Source organism: Taudactylus pleione, unplaced genomic scaffold (assembly GCF_031769625.1).
Source record: "Taudactylus pleione unplaced genomic scaffold, aTauple2 ptg000520l, whole genome shotgun sequence".
Classification (NCBI taxonomy): Eukaryota; Metazoa; Chordata; class Amphibia; order Anura; family Myobatrachidae; genus Taudactylus; species Taudactylus pleione.
In genome coordinates, this window is record NW_028284922.1 from 9,260,467 (window position 1) to 9,277,221 (window position 16,755).

At 43.5% G+C, this 16,755-nt stretch overlaps 1 protein-coding gene across 2 annotated transcripts; it reads right to left on the bottom strand.

Annotated features, from left to right (window-relative positions):
* Positions 1–4,617: 4,617 nt before the first annotated feature.
* On the bottom strand, positions 4,618–12,763 carry LOC148501335 (mediator of RNA polymerase II transcription subunit 28). Of its 2 annotated transcripts, XM_088450599.1 has the most exons (5): positions 12,503–12,763; positions 11,097–11,163; positions 9,980–10,018; positions 8,390–8,502; positions 4,618–4,960 (listed from the first exon to the last, which is right to left on the bottom strand). In XM_088450599.1, exons 1-5 carry the CDS (start codon positions 12,647–12,649, stop codon positions 4,763–4,765), a joined length of 564 nt encoding a protein of 187 aa, XP_088306725.1. In that variant the 5' UTR covers positions 12,650–12,763; the 3' UTR covers positions 4,618–4,762. The 2 variants fall into 2 exon arrangements, with proteins under 2 accessions (XP_088306725.1, XP_088306726.1); XM_088450600.1 differs by lacking the exon at positions 9,980–10,018 and having other exon boundaries at positions 12,503–12,759.
* Between the last annotated feature and the right edge of the window lie 3,992 nt (positions 12,764–16,755).

Here is a 16,755-nt window from a genome sequence, read left to right on the forward strand (position 1 = left end):
GTTTAAACTTCGTCTCTCTATAATGGCGGATTTGTGAGGTAATAGTTTACAACTGTAACTTTCTAGTTTACCCCAAAGTCACCTACCGTGGAATAATAGTTACCTAATGAAACAAACCCAGAGTCTAAATTATCCCCTGTAATGCCTACACTGAGCGATATGTCGTTCAATGTAGACACCCTCCATCATCCCTGAACATGCCCAATCTGTCGTTATCAGCAGATTGACCAGCATGTTCAGCCGATGACTGATGTTGGAAACGACTAGCGGGAGCGCGCATCGCTGGTCGTTTCTGACATTATAGAGCACGATTATTGAGCGATTGTTCAATTACGATGTCGCGATGCAATCACTCATTAATATCTGCTGGTGGATGTGCGCCTTTAGAGAACAGCAAAAAAGTGGTCCTAACTGAGTGTGTCAGAAAAAACTGACAATTTGAACTTCAGATTACTCCCAAATCCTAATTTTTTTTGTTTTTGCCCTGAAATTTGGCATGCAGCACCGAGCAACAGTTCTACCCACCCATGCCAAATTTCAGCTTGGTACCTCCAATAGCTTTTGAGGTTAAGCCCCTTAAACACCATGCCCCCCTCCCCCCCCTCGGGAGTTCTCTACAGGGAGAATTCCATTTTTTTAGATTCAGCCTTAATATAAGGGCACGACTGTGGTTTCTATGGCAAACATCAACTTTTTCCTGTTCACTTAATATACAAAAATTGAAGAGCAGATAGAATAAAGGAAGCAAATTAGTAGTAGACTATATGGAGATATATGCACACGACCATTGCCATCTACAGTATACTAGACCTACATGGAGAGTATGCAATGCCTACAGGCCCGAGTCAAGGGGGGCCCACACCGCTCACCATGCATCCACTGAACATACTTAATTTGCTGCCACTGGGAAAATAGCGTCTGCACCATTTTCATGGAGATTATGTAAGTGTCTACTGTGCATGCACATATGTCACATTGCGAATACATGGAGATTGCACATGGGCAGCCTTCTCTGATAAAACTGTCCCTGGCACTGCCTTGTTTTTCCTGGATGGGTGGTAAAACCCGATGAGGCTACAAACGATCACACAAACACGGTTTAATGACAAGTCAGGATAGGCACTGCTGAGATACTCTGTCTCTCTGTACTTATCAAAGCAAAAAAACTTTTTGGAAAATGTAACTTAAATAGCAGAACATTTGCAGTAATATAAAAACCAAAAAGATCAAATCTGATGGCGCCTAAACACAATATCTAATTATTGATATACAAAGAACCAAAAACAGACAGCTGCAACTAAAAGAGGGATCTTCACCCTCCAATGTAAATTAAAAAAATTATAGAATTGCGCTAGTCCAATTGGTAATGTTCCATTCTAAAAGTCTGGTTTGCACATAAATGTTTTTATTCAAATAACAATATACAAGGACAAAAAAAATTCAAAGTTATTATAATTAATAGAAAATATAAATAAAAATATAAACATCAACACAAAAACAATAAAACAGAAGGAATAAATCCTTCTAATAATGAATTATTAGCTTCAATTACACTAATTAAATGAAATGTGTAGCATGAATCAATTGTAAACATAAAATCCACTTCAGCTTGTCTGAATGTGACAATTCTGGGAAATATAGCAACAATTGCAATTGGCACTGGTTCCTCAAAAGCCTTTTTGTTCTTTGTAATATGAGGAATATATCCAGTTTAAATCCACACAGAAAGTATCCCAATAATCTCCAGGCTGTATTATTGTCAGCAATATATGCTCCGTATAAGTTATCAACAGGCAGAGTTTATCTCAGCTTAATATAACACAGTGAGATGCAGTCTTGTATATGGACACTGTGTAATAACGCTGCATGGATTTGCATCAATAGGGCACGATCCTTGGGACAATAGCCATAAGTGGAAGTAATAAAAAAAGCTGTACAAGCTGTAATTGCCTCCGTTAAAGTTCTATACTGGTATCCTAATGTGTAGGCTCTGTTGTTGGTGTGTAGAGAGCCAGCACGCAATTGTAGTGTGGTATATAGAGTTCTGTGTATGCTGTGAGCATACACGGCTCTTGTATGTAATCAGCAAAGTATAGCTCAGATCCAACAGTTCTACTGCATCAGGGCTCAACAACTCCCGGGGGCCAGGTCGCCATGGCAACTATATTTTGTTGCCTGGCGACCAGATTTTTCGGGAAGGGAGGATCCGAGGAAGCAGTTCCCCAGTGGAGGTTCGTGGGCCGCCATTTCACAGGAGTGCAAGTTCTTCCCGTCTGGCAGCACAGAGCTCCGGTAAGAACTTGTATGCACGGCACGGATTGGGGCTGTGCAGGGTATAGATATGGCCACGGGGGGGGGGGAATCGATGCTAGAAGGGTGGACTTCTGTTGCGCGGGGCGGGTGTTAGCAGTAAATTCTCTCCAGGGTCGTGTTGCTCGAGAGGTGGGGTAACTGCACAGACCTCCTGTAAGAGCTTCTATGCATGGTCGTGGATTGTGGTTGTGCAGGGGATAGCCACCGCCGATAGGGGGGGGGGGGGTTATACCCTGCCCCTAGTTTCCCCTCAGCCTGTTGCCATGCACCTGCAGTGTCTCCCTCCCTCCGCGCCAGCGCACCGTTCTGCGATTTGAATCAAGCAGCTCTTCAGTGGCGCCTCAGCATCCTCCTCCTCGGGCTCTGCACTCCTTTCCTGCCGGCCACCCTGTGGCTCCCCCGGCTGCAGCAGCAGCAGCGTTATTACCCCATTATGTTGTTGGTGCCGGGCTCCTCCAGCTGCCTGCACTCCACCCTCGACTCTTTCAGCCAGCTTTCCACACACTGGAAGCCGGGGAGGTGGACACTGCCCGGGCCAGGAGGGAGCTGGAAGGACAAGCAGAGGCTGCAGCTCATGCTGTGTGAGACGGCTCTCAGCAGGAAGGAGGTAAATACTGTGCCCAGTACTACCTGCCCCTAACCCCTTCCTTACCCTTAGTGCTGCCCCATCTACTATCTACCTTTACTAACTACCCCCAGCAATTCCTGTCTCTAACTCCCTCCTTGCCCCCAGTACTGCCCCAGCTGCTATGTACCCTTACCCCCTCCCTACCCCCAGCACTGCCTCACTGTAATTTAATTAATAAGACTAATGCACCTTGCTCCTTCAGCACTCAGGTGAAACTTCCCAAGTGTGCCTCTCCCACCACCCCTCCCTAAGTTACACGTCTTATCATATGTACTTATATAACTCATCATCCCACATATGTATGAATTTGTTCCTACAGTGTGGCATAATATGGATTTGGGCCCTAGGGTGTGGCACAATATAGATTGGAGGCAGGTATGGGCACGTGGCAGAATCTGATGACCACTGAAGACACATGTGTGGTGGTCTGAAGGCATGTGGGGAGGTCGAGAGGCATCGATGGGGCACGTGTGATTGTTTATACAAGTTTTCATATATTTTGGTAGTGGATGATGGTCTGGCTCCTAAACTTTTAAGCTGGCTCCTAGATTTTACAACAATTTGTCAAGGCCTGCACTGCATACTCACACACTCATTATGTAGACAGAATGATACCAGTCATATGTAGTCACAGAGAGCGGACGTAGTATGTAATCAATCCAAATAGTAGATCCGTATATATAGCACAGCAAGTGACCTCTCTAGCAGGAAGGCTTGGAGTGGATGATTAAATAAACCCACAGTCTTAATGCCCTTCAGTGTGAAGATTCATCAGAAAACACTTTTTGGAAAATGTAACTCAAACAGCAGAACGTTTGCCGTAATATGCAGGACACATATTGGGGGTTATAGGATTAAAAAAAAAAACATAGTTATTTATTTCCCAAAATATTAATGCAGCTCACAACAGGTCAGACTCCTCTTTGTGTAGGTGACAGGTAAACTTGTGCTGGGGGGGGGGTTGATAGCATAACATAATTTTGGCTCGTACAACAGTGTAACATTCATGTCCTTCTACTGGTCTGACACATCTATGGTATTTCTAAAGCCGCGTATCCACTACGCGACTAGGGAAAGACAGTAGGATTGCGACATCGTAATCGTACAGTCGTTCTCCATCCCCTGCAGTCTCTACACTGAACGATATGTCATTCAGTGTAGGCACCCTCCGTCATCCCTGAACATGGCCAATCTGTAGTTAATTAGCAGATTGACCAGCATTTTCAGCCGATGATTGATGTCGGAAATGACTAGCGGGAGCGCGCATTACTGGTAGTTTCCGACATTATAGAGCACGATTACTGAGCGACTGTACGGTTACGATGTCGTAATTGTGCAATCACTCATTAATATCTGCTGGTGGATGTGCGGCTTTAGTTTAGTATCTAGCTGGAGATTATTTTTTTAGATTTAAATTTATTTACAAAGTAATGGGCGGATGCAGATAGTCTATAAAACCCAAGTGATCACGGAAGCACACAGGATTTATTATAGTTGTGTAAAGTCACAGATATGGAAATATAAAGGAGTGTGCAGTACAAGACATTCCGTCCCTTCCGTAATTACGTCTGCTATTATAGCCACACGCATTGCGTGCTTTGTTAATGTACAAGCTTTTACCTTGGAATATATAAATTTAGCATTGCATTAACAAAAAAAAACAAAACACAAAGGCGTTTTAGGTTTGTTTCTGAAATGAAAAATATTTTTATTATTCTAGTTTTCAATATACAGTACAAAACAAATTTAAAAAAATGTTTTTTTTACAAGTCCTTCAGGCACACACCACGAATAGGCTACACCAGCCCGAACATTCACAGGTCACGTCTGCTTCATTGGAGCTGGGATATTGGCTGACGCTTGCTCCAGGTAAGCGAGTGGTCCCTGTGTCATCTCACTTGTCTTCTTATGCTGACCATTGATGTCTTCTAGAACCTGCTGCCAGCTCCGCAGTTTAGTTAGGTGCTTCTGGATTAGCGCTTCCTTCCTCTGCAGCTCACTTCTCAGCTCTGTTACATCCTTTCACAAACAAAGGAAAGGTTATAAGACAGATTGATAACTGTAGAAACTCACATATATTCCCTTATTAAACTTTTTAATCCAACAAGTCAAGTCTGTTTCTACAGTATTATTCACCACCACTCTCCTTTTGTCTGTCATTGCTTTCAGTAAATACTCTTTATATACATAGATGCACACACAAAGATCTAGAAAGAGAAAAAGGCAGGAGGTAAATAGTCGCATTTTATGTTTTGGCATAAAGGAGAAATCCAGCATCCAATAACAAGTTGTCCAACCTTTAACCAAGAGTCCTGCTATATAATGGAGGCAGCAGATAAGACCTAGTGATTAAATGCTAGAGTTTCCCCTTACGTAGACCAGTCACCTACAGAAGTGCCCTACATCTAGCCTCAATACAGCACGCAGCGCGACTTGCCTGGTCCCGTGCTACTCTGCTAGCACTGGGGGTTCTTTGTTGCCAAAAATGCATCCAAGTCACAATGCCATGCGACTAGGACGCACCAGCAGACTGATCTGATTAATTTGATATGCAACACTTTTATATTTGTGTGCACCCGAGTCTATATATGAGCCACAACGGGAAAAAAAAAGCTGCGTCCGCTACATTGTAGCACTACGTATATAGATTGAGGGACTCAGGTGGACACAGATATACAAGTGTCGCATATCAAATTAGTCAGCTGGTGCGTCCTAGTCTCATTGCATTGCGACTTAGACGCATTTTTGTCAAAGGAGGACGCAAAAAAAGACACCCAGCGCTAGCAGAGTCTCATGGTACCTGAAGCACCGAGAGGGGCTTTTTAGCGCGACTGCAGCAAAGATGCATTAGCACACATCTGTACACATTGAAGCCATTAATTTTTCAGCATATCGATATGTTAGCAACCAGTGATCCAACAGAGGCACTGCCTAATGTTCATGATGTACCAATCCCTACTTAATGACTAGGCTACAACATCTTAAATATTAACACAGCCCTTAATAGGATTCCTCCACAGTGTGCAGATGGTGGCCAAAGCCTGGCAGTACCAAACAGGTTACATCAATCCTGAAAAAATTCCCTACCCTAAACCCACAATTATTCCAGAAGACGAATTATTGAATCCCACTGTTTTATAGCACTTTCGGACACAGCCGTTATATCTTGATAAGCAGAAAGTGCTCAAAAAAAAAAAAAAAGCCTGAAAAAAAAGTCTATTATTTCTGGTAAATCATTAAAGAACGGCACCCGAAATGTAATTTACTATTTGGAGAAGATCAGCTAAAATGTTGAGTTTTACTTGTGCAGAGTCCACTGGGTTCAGTGAAGTGATCCAACAGTGCTACGATCTGTCTGATACAAATAGACAGTTGGGTCTACGAGGCCCCTGTGAGCTTCTAATTCACATGCACTGGACAGCTCATTGGTGGGTTGGGTAGGAAGGGGGGGGGGGGGGCACAGGCACCACTAATGTCTGATTCAGAACATACAGTCAGGTCCATAAATATTGGGACATTGACAGAATTTTCATACTTTGGCCTCTATTCACAACGGCTTTGAAATGAAACAAACAAGATGTGCTTTAACTGCAGGCTTTCAGATTTCATTAGAAGGTAATTACATCCAAATCAGGTGAACGGTGTAGGAATTACAACGGTTTCTATATGTGCCTCCCACTTTTTAAGGGGCCACAAGTAATGGGACTATCAACTCAAAAGCTATTTCATGGACAGGTGTGTGCTATTCCCTTGTTATTTCATTATCAATTAAGCAGGTAAAAGGTCTGAAGTTGATTCTAGGTGTAACATTTGCATTTGGAATCAGTTGCTGTCGACTCTCAATATGAGATCCAAAGAGCTGTCACTATCAGTGAAGCAAGCCATCATTAGGCTGAAAAATGAAAACAAACCCATCAGAGAGATTGCAAAAACATTAGGTGTGGCCAAATCAACTGTTTGGAACATTCTTAAAAAGAAAACGCACCGGAGAGCTCAGCAACACCAAAAGACCCGGAAGACCACGGAAAACAACTGTGGTGGATGACAGAAGAATTATTTCGCTGGTGAAGAAAAACCCCTTCACAACAGTTGGCCAAATCAAGAACACTCTCCAGGAGGTAGGTGTATATGTGTCAAAGTCGACAATCAAGAGCAGACTTCACAAGAGTGAATATAGAGGGTTCACCACAAGATGCAAACCATTGGTGAGCCACAAAAACAGGAAGACCAGATTAGAGTTTGCCAAACAACATAAAAAAGCCATTACAGTTCTGGAACACCATCCTATGGACAGATGAGACAAAGATCAACTTGTACCAGAGTGATGGGAAGAGAAGAGTATGGAGAAGGAAAGGAACTGCTCATGATCCAAAACATACCACCTCATCAGTTAAGCATGGTGGTGGTAGTGTCATGGTGTGGGCATGTATGGCTGCCAATGGAACTGGTTCCCTTGTATTTATTGATGTGACTGCTGACAAAAGCAGCAGAATTAATTCTGAAGTGTTTCAGGCAATATTACATGTTCATATTCAGTCAAATGCTTCAGAACTCATTGGACGGCGCTTCACATTGCAGATGGACAATCTCCCGAAGCATACTGCAAAAGCAACCAAAGAGTTTAAGGCTAAAAAGTGGAATGTTATGCAATGGCCAAGTCAATCCCCTGACCTGTATCCGATTGAGCATCCATTTCACTTGATGAAGACAAAACTGAAGGGAAAATGCCGCAAGAACTAGCAGGAACTGAAGACATTTGCAGTAGAGGCCTGGCAGAGCATCACCAGGGATGAAACCCAGCGTCTGGTGATGTCTATGCGTTCCAGACTTCAGGCTGTAATTGCCTGCAAAGGATTTGCTACAAAGTATTAAAAAGTGAAAGTTTGATTTAGGATTGTTTAGTTTGTCCCTTTACTTTTGGCCCCGTAAAAAGTGGGAGGCACATATAGAAACCGTTGTAATTCCTACACCGTTCACCTGATTTGGATGTAATTACCCTCAAATTAAATCTGAAAGTCTGCAGTTAAAGCACATCTGGTTTGTTTCATTTCAAAGCCATTGTGGTGGTGAATAGAGGCCAAAATATGAAAATTCTGTCAATGTCCCAATATTTATGCACCTGACTGTACATTTGGTAGTATAGTGCATTAACAGTGAAGGTTTTAGGGACCCATTGGATCACACAAATGGTGCACTACACATCAGAAACTCCACATTTCAATTCTTCAGCTATAAATCAGAAAATAAAAATGGAAAAATGGGATTAATGCATTTGAGACAGTCATGGAGGGGATACGTTTCAAGAGATAATGCTCCCAACATTTGGAAGTTACTTCAATTAATATCGCTCATATTGCCCGGCCTCTTACAGGATCCTGCTGACTGCTAGGTGTAACAGACTGGCCTGTGGATGAAACATTTAGTCCACAAATGGTTCAAAATATTTACCTCTTTAATAACTTGCTCAGGCTTTTGCACAGACAGCTGTAACCTTTTCTGCAAAAAGAAACATTCTGTTTGTCTGGCAACATCCAGAAACTTCTGAATACACTGTTCAACACCTGAAGGAGAGAGGACAAAAGGAATGTGAATCTGGAATAACAAGGCAATTTAACTGGTTATTTCACTACAGCCAGCAAACAATAATAGTTATATTTACAAACACAAAGTGACATTACAAACATTTTTACACATTCAAAAACATAAAGCTGTTTTGTGTCCGTTTCCCTCATGCTTATGCATCTGGGATCATGAAACCCTGCCCATATCTGCTGCCTAAACGTGTTCGGTTTCTGTATCCCTCAGCATTCATGAGACGACTTAGTAAATTACTTACTTAATATCTGGCGTATATGTATTAGCACAGTGGTCCTCAAACTCTGTTATTAAGGCCTCCTAATAGTCCAGGACTTAAGGATATCCATGCTTAAGCACAGGTGACTTAATTAGCACCTCACTCGCTTCGATTTTACCCTCTGTGCACAAGCATGGATATCCTTAAAACCTAGACTGTTAAGGAGAATACACACTAGACGATATACTCCCTGAGCGATATCGTGTAGTGTGTCCCTGGCAGGGTGTGCTCAATGTTGTTCATGACATTGAGCACACCCGTTGAACGATTTTATTAACGATATCATTCAGTGCCGGGCTCTCTCCCCCATTCACCAACATGCAGCAACCTGACGATATCGTCAGGTTGGCCTGCATGTTTGCTCGATGAACGACAATGACGAACGACCCACAGGAACGTGCATCATCGCTATCGTTTTGGTGTTAAAAAATGGATATAGTGACCGACTGAACGATAACGATATCGTTATCGTTCAGTCGTCCACTTTATCGCCCAGTGTGTACGCACCTTATGGGTGCCTTAAGGACTGAGTTTGGGAAACCCTGTAGTAACATATTAAACCACATATCAGGGCTGCAGAAATCACAGAAGCCAGAGGGAGCCAATGCACCTAAAATAATTACTCCATGGTGTCTGAAGTTTGCGAATCCTTACTATTAATATGTTCACATCATCTCTGGTTTTTTAAAACATCCTGCTGGTTCATACATTTTATTTACTGACTCCTGAATTCTACCTTAAAGACTGTCTAATAACCGGTTGTAATAACTTTTGCTATGTAGTGCTGCTGCCATCTACTGTTACATGTAATGATCAGTTATTGTATGCTTAAGCAGTGTGATACTGCTAGCTGTTGTCTTTTCTCATTCGGTCTGGTTATCTGTATAAAAGACAGGTCAAAACGGAAGTTATTAGCAATATCTCCAGTAATTTAAGACACAAGTGCCCTGGACCCTTTTCCATTGCATTACTTGGGATTTCCAGGACTTGTTGTGGACACTTCAACTTTTGAGAACCTGCAAAAGGAAAGTTAGTGGAAGAAGCCATCACGGTATCCATCACCAGATCATTCTGCACTTTGCATTTTATTATTAGACTGACAGCTCTAGCAGGCGGTACCCTAATTCCAGGTCTCCAGTTATGTTGTGTATTGTAATAATGAATTGTAAGCAATGTAAGTTTACCTTCCCATTGTACAGCGCTGCGGAATATGTTGGCTCTTTCTAGATAAAAGATAATAAAATGATTAAACTACTTGCACTAATGACACTGCAGTATCAGATCGCATGCACAAAGTCATATTACCAATATCAGCCATTATTTGTATAGCACCAATATATTATACAACGCTGTACAACACAGGAGCCAATACCATGGCATAGACGGGAACAGAGGTCCTCCTCAAAAGAATTTAGAGTGTAAATAGTCTTTAATACACAATATAAAAAGACATACAATGTGATTGTAACATAAAATGTGCTTAATTCAAGCTATAGACAAGCCACATACTCATAAAGATGAAGGTGTCAATGTTGTTTAGCAGTTGTCTGCAAACACAAATAAAATGATTGACAGATGCAGAGAGATTAGGAGGGTGTCAATGATAATATAGGTTGTATGTATGTACATAATAATTTACCCTTTTATGTACATAATTAGAAATCTCCTTTTGGTTAGTGTAACCTTACGTTAGCCAAATTTCTCCAAAATGGTTCAGAGAGTTCCCAAGTATTCTACGTACATGCAAATCTCCACTGCAAGGGCATAGACCGAGGCTTATGTCCTCCCCAGCTGACTTGTGCTCAGCCTGGCCAAACCTGTGCTTTTGTTATATTCATCATACACAGAATGTAGATGTTTTGAGCTATTTTTTAAATAAAGTGGCTGGCTGGCAAGCATTACTAGTCATGGCTCAAGCAGTGACCAACATGGGGAACCATCTTTCTCATGCAAACAATGCTCTATCACAGTGGTTCCCAAACTGTGCGCCGTGGCACCCTGGGGTACCTCAGGACACTTGCAGGGGTACCTCAGGTTGGTGGTCCAGGACCAAATCAAATTCTTTATGGTCAATGTAATGTAAATATGTGCACAAACCTGTACACCACCATATAATCAGACCGAAGGATGACCGGTAAGCACAATTTACTTCAGTGTACCACTTCACTACATTTTTTTCTGAATTTCTCAATAACAAACTTTTGGCTTAGGGGTACCGTGAAAACAATGCTGATGCACTAGGGCGCCATGATTCAAAAAAAAATTGGGAACCACTGCTCTAACATTTTAAGTAGATATTACCTGTGCGAATTTCCTCCTGATCTGTACCGTTCACATAGTCCTGGCTGACAAGTGAAGCAAAGCACGCCTACGAGAGAAAGGATAAATTACATATAGATATTTAAGCCCAGAATAATATATTTCACTTTAGTCAAACAATTATGGCCCTCAACTGCTATTTTTTATTTATTTATTTTTAAATCAAATGATAGTAGAGATGTTTACACAAGCGATATCACTAGCGCACGCAGAGGGGGTTTCTAAGTACCCAGAAACCCCCCATGACCAACCAAATTTTAATTTTTTTTCCCCAGAGACTGACACAGCCTTGTCCCCGTCTATCCACAATCCGCGGGCTACCCATGATCGGAGCTGCCCGTTCAGCTGTCAGCGCTTCTGCGTCAGGTGCTTTCATATCACCTGACGTAGAAGCGCTAACAGCTGAACCAGCAGTGGCCGGGCAGCGCGCCACATTCACAGTCCTCCCAGAGGAGCAATATATATTTGAAATATGGAAACCCCCCCCACCTAAAAATCCTGCATTTGTCCCTGGATATATAGGGCCACAGAAGGCACAACGTGATAGTAAGGGCAGCCGTACAAGAGGTCACCTGCATGTGTTATGCAACGCTGGATTGGCACCCTGATAGCAAGGAGGACTCCATGGAAAGCTATAGGGGCAGACTGCTTTATAAAGGGAGAGGTCTCCACTTAGGCAGCCAATAGCAGAGGTACGCAAAAGCTGTTATCCAGCATGAGACATTTTTATATACACAATATGAATCTCATACCACTTTCAAACCAAAGTTCTGGGTCTTCCCAGGGGGTTTGAACAGGGTTCCAATCCAGACCAAATCCGGAACTTACCCCTTTCCTACTGCGGCGCCGACCTAGGATATTCCCGAGTGGCGCCGTTCACACCGAAGCCGGGTCTGCAGTGACCCGACTCTTCCAGTGTTGCAGTGGACACTTGGAGATTATGTAATCTCCAAGCGTCGCTGAAGCCATCCAATCTGGCGGCATGTGGTATGATCCGTGTCATCGTGCATTGGATCGCGCTGTTTACACTGCAGGTGACCAACCCAGCAAAGTACCAGAGTTGGATCCCTGGTTCCCTGGACCCCGGCGGATCCATTTACACAGACAAAAATCCCGGGTTGATGCGCATCAACCTGGGATTTTTAGGTCAGTGCAAAAGGGTTATAAAGTGTACGGAGGTTATTATGTTATATAGCACAAAGAACATTACTTTATTGAAATATGCTATACAGAGTGACCGTAATAAGGGTACCCTAATCCCCTCCTGCTGGTGTGGAATTATAACTCCCAGCATGCCAGGCACTACCACTGGTACATAGGTAGACGGTCCTCTCCGTGAAGGGGATTTAGACACTACCCTGGTATATAGACAGGAATGTTCACCGTACCTCGAAGGAGGACTCCAGCTCATCCACCAGCGTGCTGTTGGGGTTCTTCCCCCCGGGGGGAGTAGACATAAGACCGGGCCCAGGCTGAATGGGAGGCGGGGGACCGGGCGGCTGACTAGAGAACATCCCGCTCAGAGAAGACGCCATAGCCGGGCTATGCTGGTAACCCGATCACACAGCACATACGGTGATCAGAACATCAGCACCGACCGGAAGTACTCTCTGCCATCTTAGTTACTGGCAAATACACAAACAGCAGGCCCCCCACGCCGCCATCTTTGATTTGGGAACTTCGTCAAAAGGATTCACTATTATAATTATTATAGGTGACAGTCGAGACACACAAACGCACGGATGTTTTTGGAGTCAGTTACTTTATATTTTTCCATATAGCACAGGAAGAAGCTCACCTCCACACGCTTAGATCTGAAAATCGGGACAGCATAAGCACCATCCAGGTTAGGCTGGTTTCTGTGAAACCCAGCCCCCTTTGATTTATTAACACTATTTTGTGGGAAATCTTAAGAATAAAACCAGCTGTGTTTGCATTATGTCGGCAAAAATAAATTATTTACAATTCCTGTTTCCTGTTCCAAAAATAGCCCCATAGCTAAATTCTACAATGTACCAAGCGCAGACAAGCTTGTTCCCAATTAGGTGCCACTTGTAATGTGATCACATAAGCGAGCGCACATTATTTTTGACACTTTGCGGGGACAGGCACCCTGTCCCTGCAGGAGTTTTCTGATACATTGCCCGGATAATTTTTCATTGATGCAATATACATCGTTAATAATTATTACATGGGCTAAATCATACATGCCTACTCCCCCGATTCGGCCAGGAGCCTCCCGGCCCCCAGAGAAGTAGGCTGGCCGGTGACGCCTCCCCTCCCCCCCACAATTCCAAGACAAGACCCCCAGTAATCTCAGCATTATGTAGCGGTGGCAGGGCCAAAATGACGCGATTGTGTGGCCACCGCCTTATTGCCGGGTAATATACCTGCCCATGCTCCCTCGCTTGCTGCAAAAATGTCGGCAAGCATGGGCTAAATTGTCACTGTAGATGCCCCTTAATGAGCAGCGTACAACCTCAGCTACCACATGTATTTGTTGCTTCAAAAATAAAGTGTCAGCAGGAATTCTCATGGACCAGTGGTGCCCAAACCTTCTTGAATCACAGCACGCTGGAGTATGAGCATTTTGTTCACTGCAACCGTCCCTAGGCCAAAAGTTTGTTATTGAGAAATTCTGTTACGATAATATAATGTTCCAAATATGCGCAATCCGTGACTGCAGCTGGGAGGAGACTTTAAGAGGTTCCTCACTCACCCTCTAAATACATACAACTGAATAAAAGTCAAGTTTCACCCTTTGGCACTGTCAAACAATGTCTCTTTACACTTCCAAAAAAATAACCACAATGAAGTCCTCCTGTAAATCTTCTTATGCTTATTTCTCCAATTTCAATATGTATAAAATTCCAATTCCTTTGTATCGATATCTCAAAAAGAGAAACCAAACATAGGGCCCGATTCAGAGACAGACGCTCTGAAAGAGCGTTTGCTCTGAATCAGGGCGTTTTTTGGAGCGGCCTCCTGGCCGCTCGCATAGCTGTGGGTGACCACCCACAGCTATAGCGAGCGACCAGGTTGATCATCAAGACCATCACGACCATAGGGTTTGCGACGAGACCCTTGTGGTGTGGTCTCGTGGCCGTAAGCCCCAGAGAGCTTCTGGCTCTAACAGCCGGAAACTCTCCCACTGACATCACTGGTGATGTCAGTGGGGCCGCCCACAAACAGCAGGCGTTCACTTGGGAACGCCTCAGTTTGTGAAGCCACCTCCCTGGCCACGCCTACCAAACGGGGCAAGCTATCACCATCGACAGCTCGACCCCTTTGGTGCGAGACCTGGAGCGACGGAGTACCCTTCGCTAGCCGGGTCTCGCGCATGTACACGACGGAGCCGGCTCCATCGTGCGCATGCCCAGTTGGCAAACATTGACCCGGTTGCGAGCGCTCAGCGCTTGCACCGGGTCTGAATCAGGCCCATAGTGTAATACTGATAGTAAAAAGACACTTGTACTTGTGATAACAAAGAAACACTCACGTTTCAAATGAATAAAAAACGTGTAGTATTCCCAATCTGTTACATCATAGGAGACTCCAACTTCAAATGTAGATCAGCTCTTTCATAGTTTTACTATCAGTATTGCACTATGTTTGGTTTCTCTTTTTGAGATATCAATACAAAGGAAATGGAATTTTATACATATTGATATTGGAGAAATAAGCATAAGAAGATTTACAGGCGGAGGACTTCATTGTGGTTCTTTTTTTGGAAGTGTAAAGAGACATTGTTTGGCTGCGCCAAAGGGTGAAACTTGACTTTTATTCAATTGAGAAATTCTGCAAAAATTCTTAAATAAATTGTACTTAAAAGTCACCCTTACAGCGGGTTCAGTTATGTGGTGGTGGGCAGGGGTGCAATCCTGTTTGTCCACATATTTTATGATTGGCTGCCACTAGCTCTAGTTTTACCTGTCCCATGGAACATAAATTTGATCTGGTCCTGGACCACCAACCTGTAGCACCCCTGCAAGTGTCCCACTTTACCACTGTCAGACTCTCCGGGTTACAATTGTTGCAGTCCCCACCACCAAATTGTTTTTAAAACGTATCAAAACCTGTAAGTGCAGTCATATCTAGATGGCAAAATGAAAGCCAGGGAGTGAACCCTGTTTAGACCCAATGGACTGGTAGATGTGCCCATTAGAAATAGAGATTGATACAGTTGGAGGAGCTGAGAGGTTGCCCTATGTGCAGAAAGTCTGCTGCATTGCCATCTCTCTCTAAACAAAATTATCTGCTGAACAGGACAACACAGTAAAAAAGTCATTCAACCAATGTTTAAGCCTAAATACAAGTTGAATAAGAAAAACAAAAGTATAAGTATTTATGAATGTCTATTTTGTGTCCAGAATAATTTGGAATAATTTAAATAAAATGCATAATACAGCCAGTGTATATCTGTATAATCTTGCCAAAGCACAGGTCTCAATCCTTTCATCCCACTAATGCAGGGGTGTCCAACCAGTCAGAGGCAAAGAGCCCAATAATATCTGTAGTCAAGTGAAAGAGCAGATAGCATGCTCGCACAAAAATGGGGAGTGGTCTAGCTGTCACTATGCCACGCCCCATTTGTGTGCACGCCTTTGGTATGGCATTTGCAAGAGTATGACCTTGTGTCCCACCCCCGTTTATAGTCACGCTGGGGGCAAGCCCAGCACATTGAAAATACACAATTTACATAATATTCCCAATATAAATTTTTTTTTATTTACCTTTTTACTTTGCTATAATTTTTTTTTATTAGTGGGACTTTTGACAATCCTTGTTTTCAGTCATTTCTGAATGCCCTCTGTAGTTGTGCCCCCAGTACTTACCTCATTGTATTGCTGGCTCCACGCTATCAGGGCTCCCGCTGCCACTGACTGGATCTAACTAGATCCAGCAGGCGCGTAGGCTCCTCACTTCGCGGGTGACGTCATGACATCACCTGAGCACTGCATCACTGGGAATGCTGGCCACTGAAGTGATCAGAGGTTTCTTTAGCCGCGGAGGGGTGATGGGGCGACAGCACAGACATCCGAGGGAAAGGCTGGTGCTGCTCGCCCGTTATAGCAAAAATAGAAAATAAATAAAATCATAAAATAAAAGTTTGGCCTGCTTAATGCAGACCCGTTATAATGGTGATCCAGCTCCTGCCAGATACCAACGAAACTGAAGTGCCCTCAGGCTGTGGGCGGGGTATAGGGGGAAGGAACGGAGCATCCTGGGATTGAAAAGCTTTGCTGTTGGTGTCCAGTTCTCCAGGTCCCACCTACAACCCAGTGTCTCCCTGTGGACCTTATGGACTTCGAAGAAAGAGTTAACCAAGGTAAGTTTTACCATAACTCTCCTTTTCTTTAGCCTCTGATCGCGTCAGAGGCCAGCGTTCACAGTTGCAGTGGGGTTCTGCGGGGGCCGTTGTACTGCCAAGCCACATCGCAACAACAAAAAAAGTCCCATGCGACTCGAGAGCTGCCGGTTGGCCACCGCTGCAGTAATACATCTATTCCATACTTTGAATACGCTATATATGAAGTATTGTCCCAGTAATGCATTATCCAGAGCTAAAAGGGTTTGGGACATATTACAAGTGTGGTGTATAAGCAGTTTTTGTGGTGTTAGCAACTTACAGCCAGTGTTT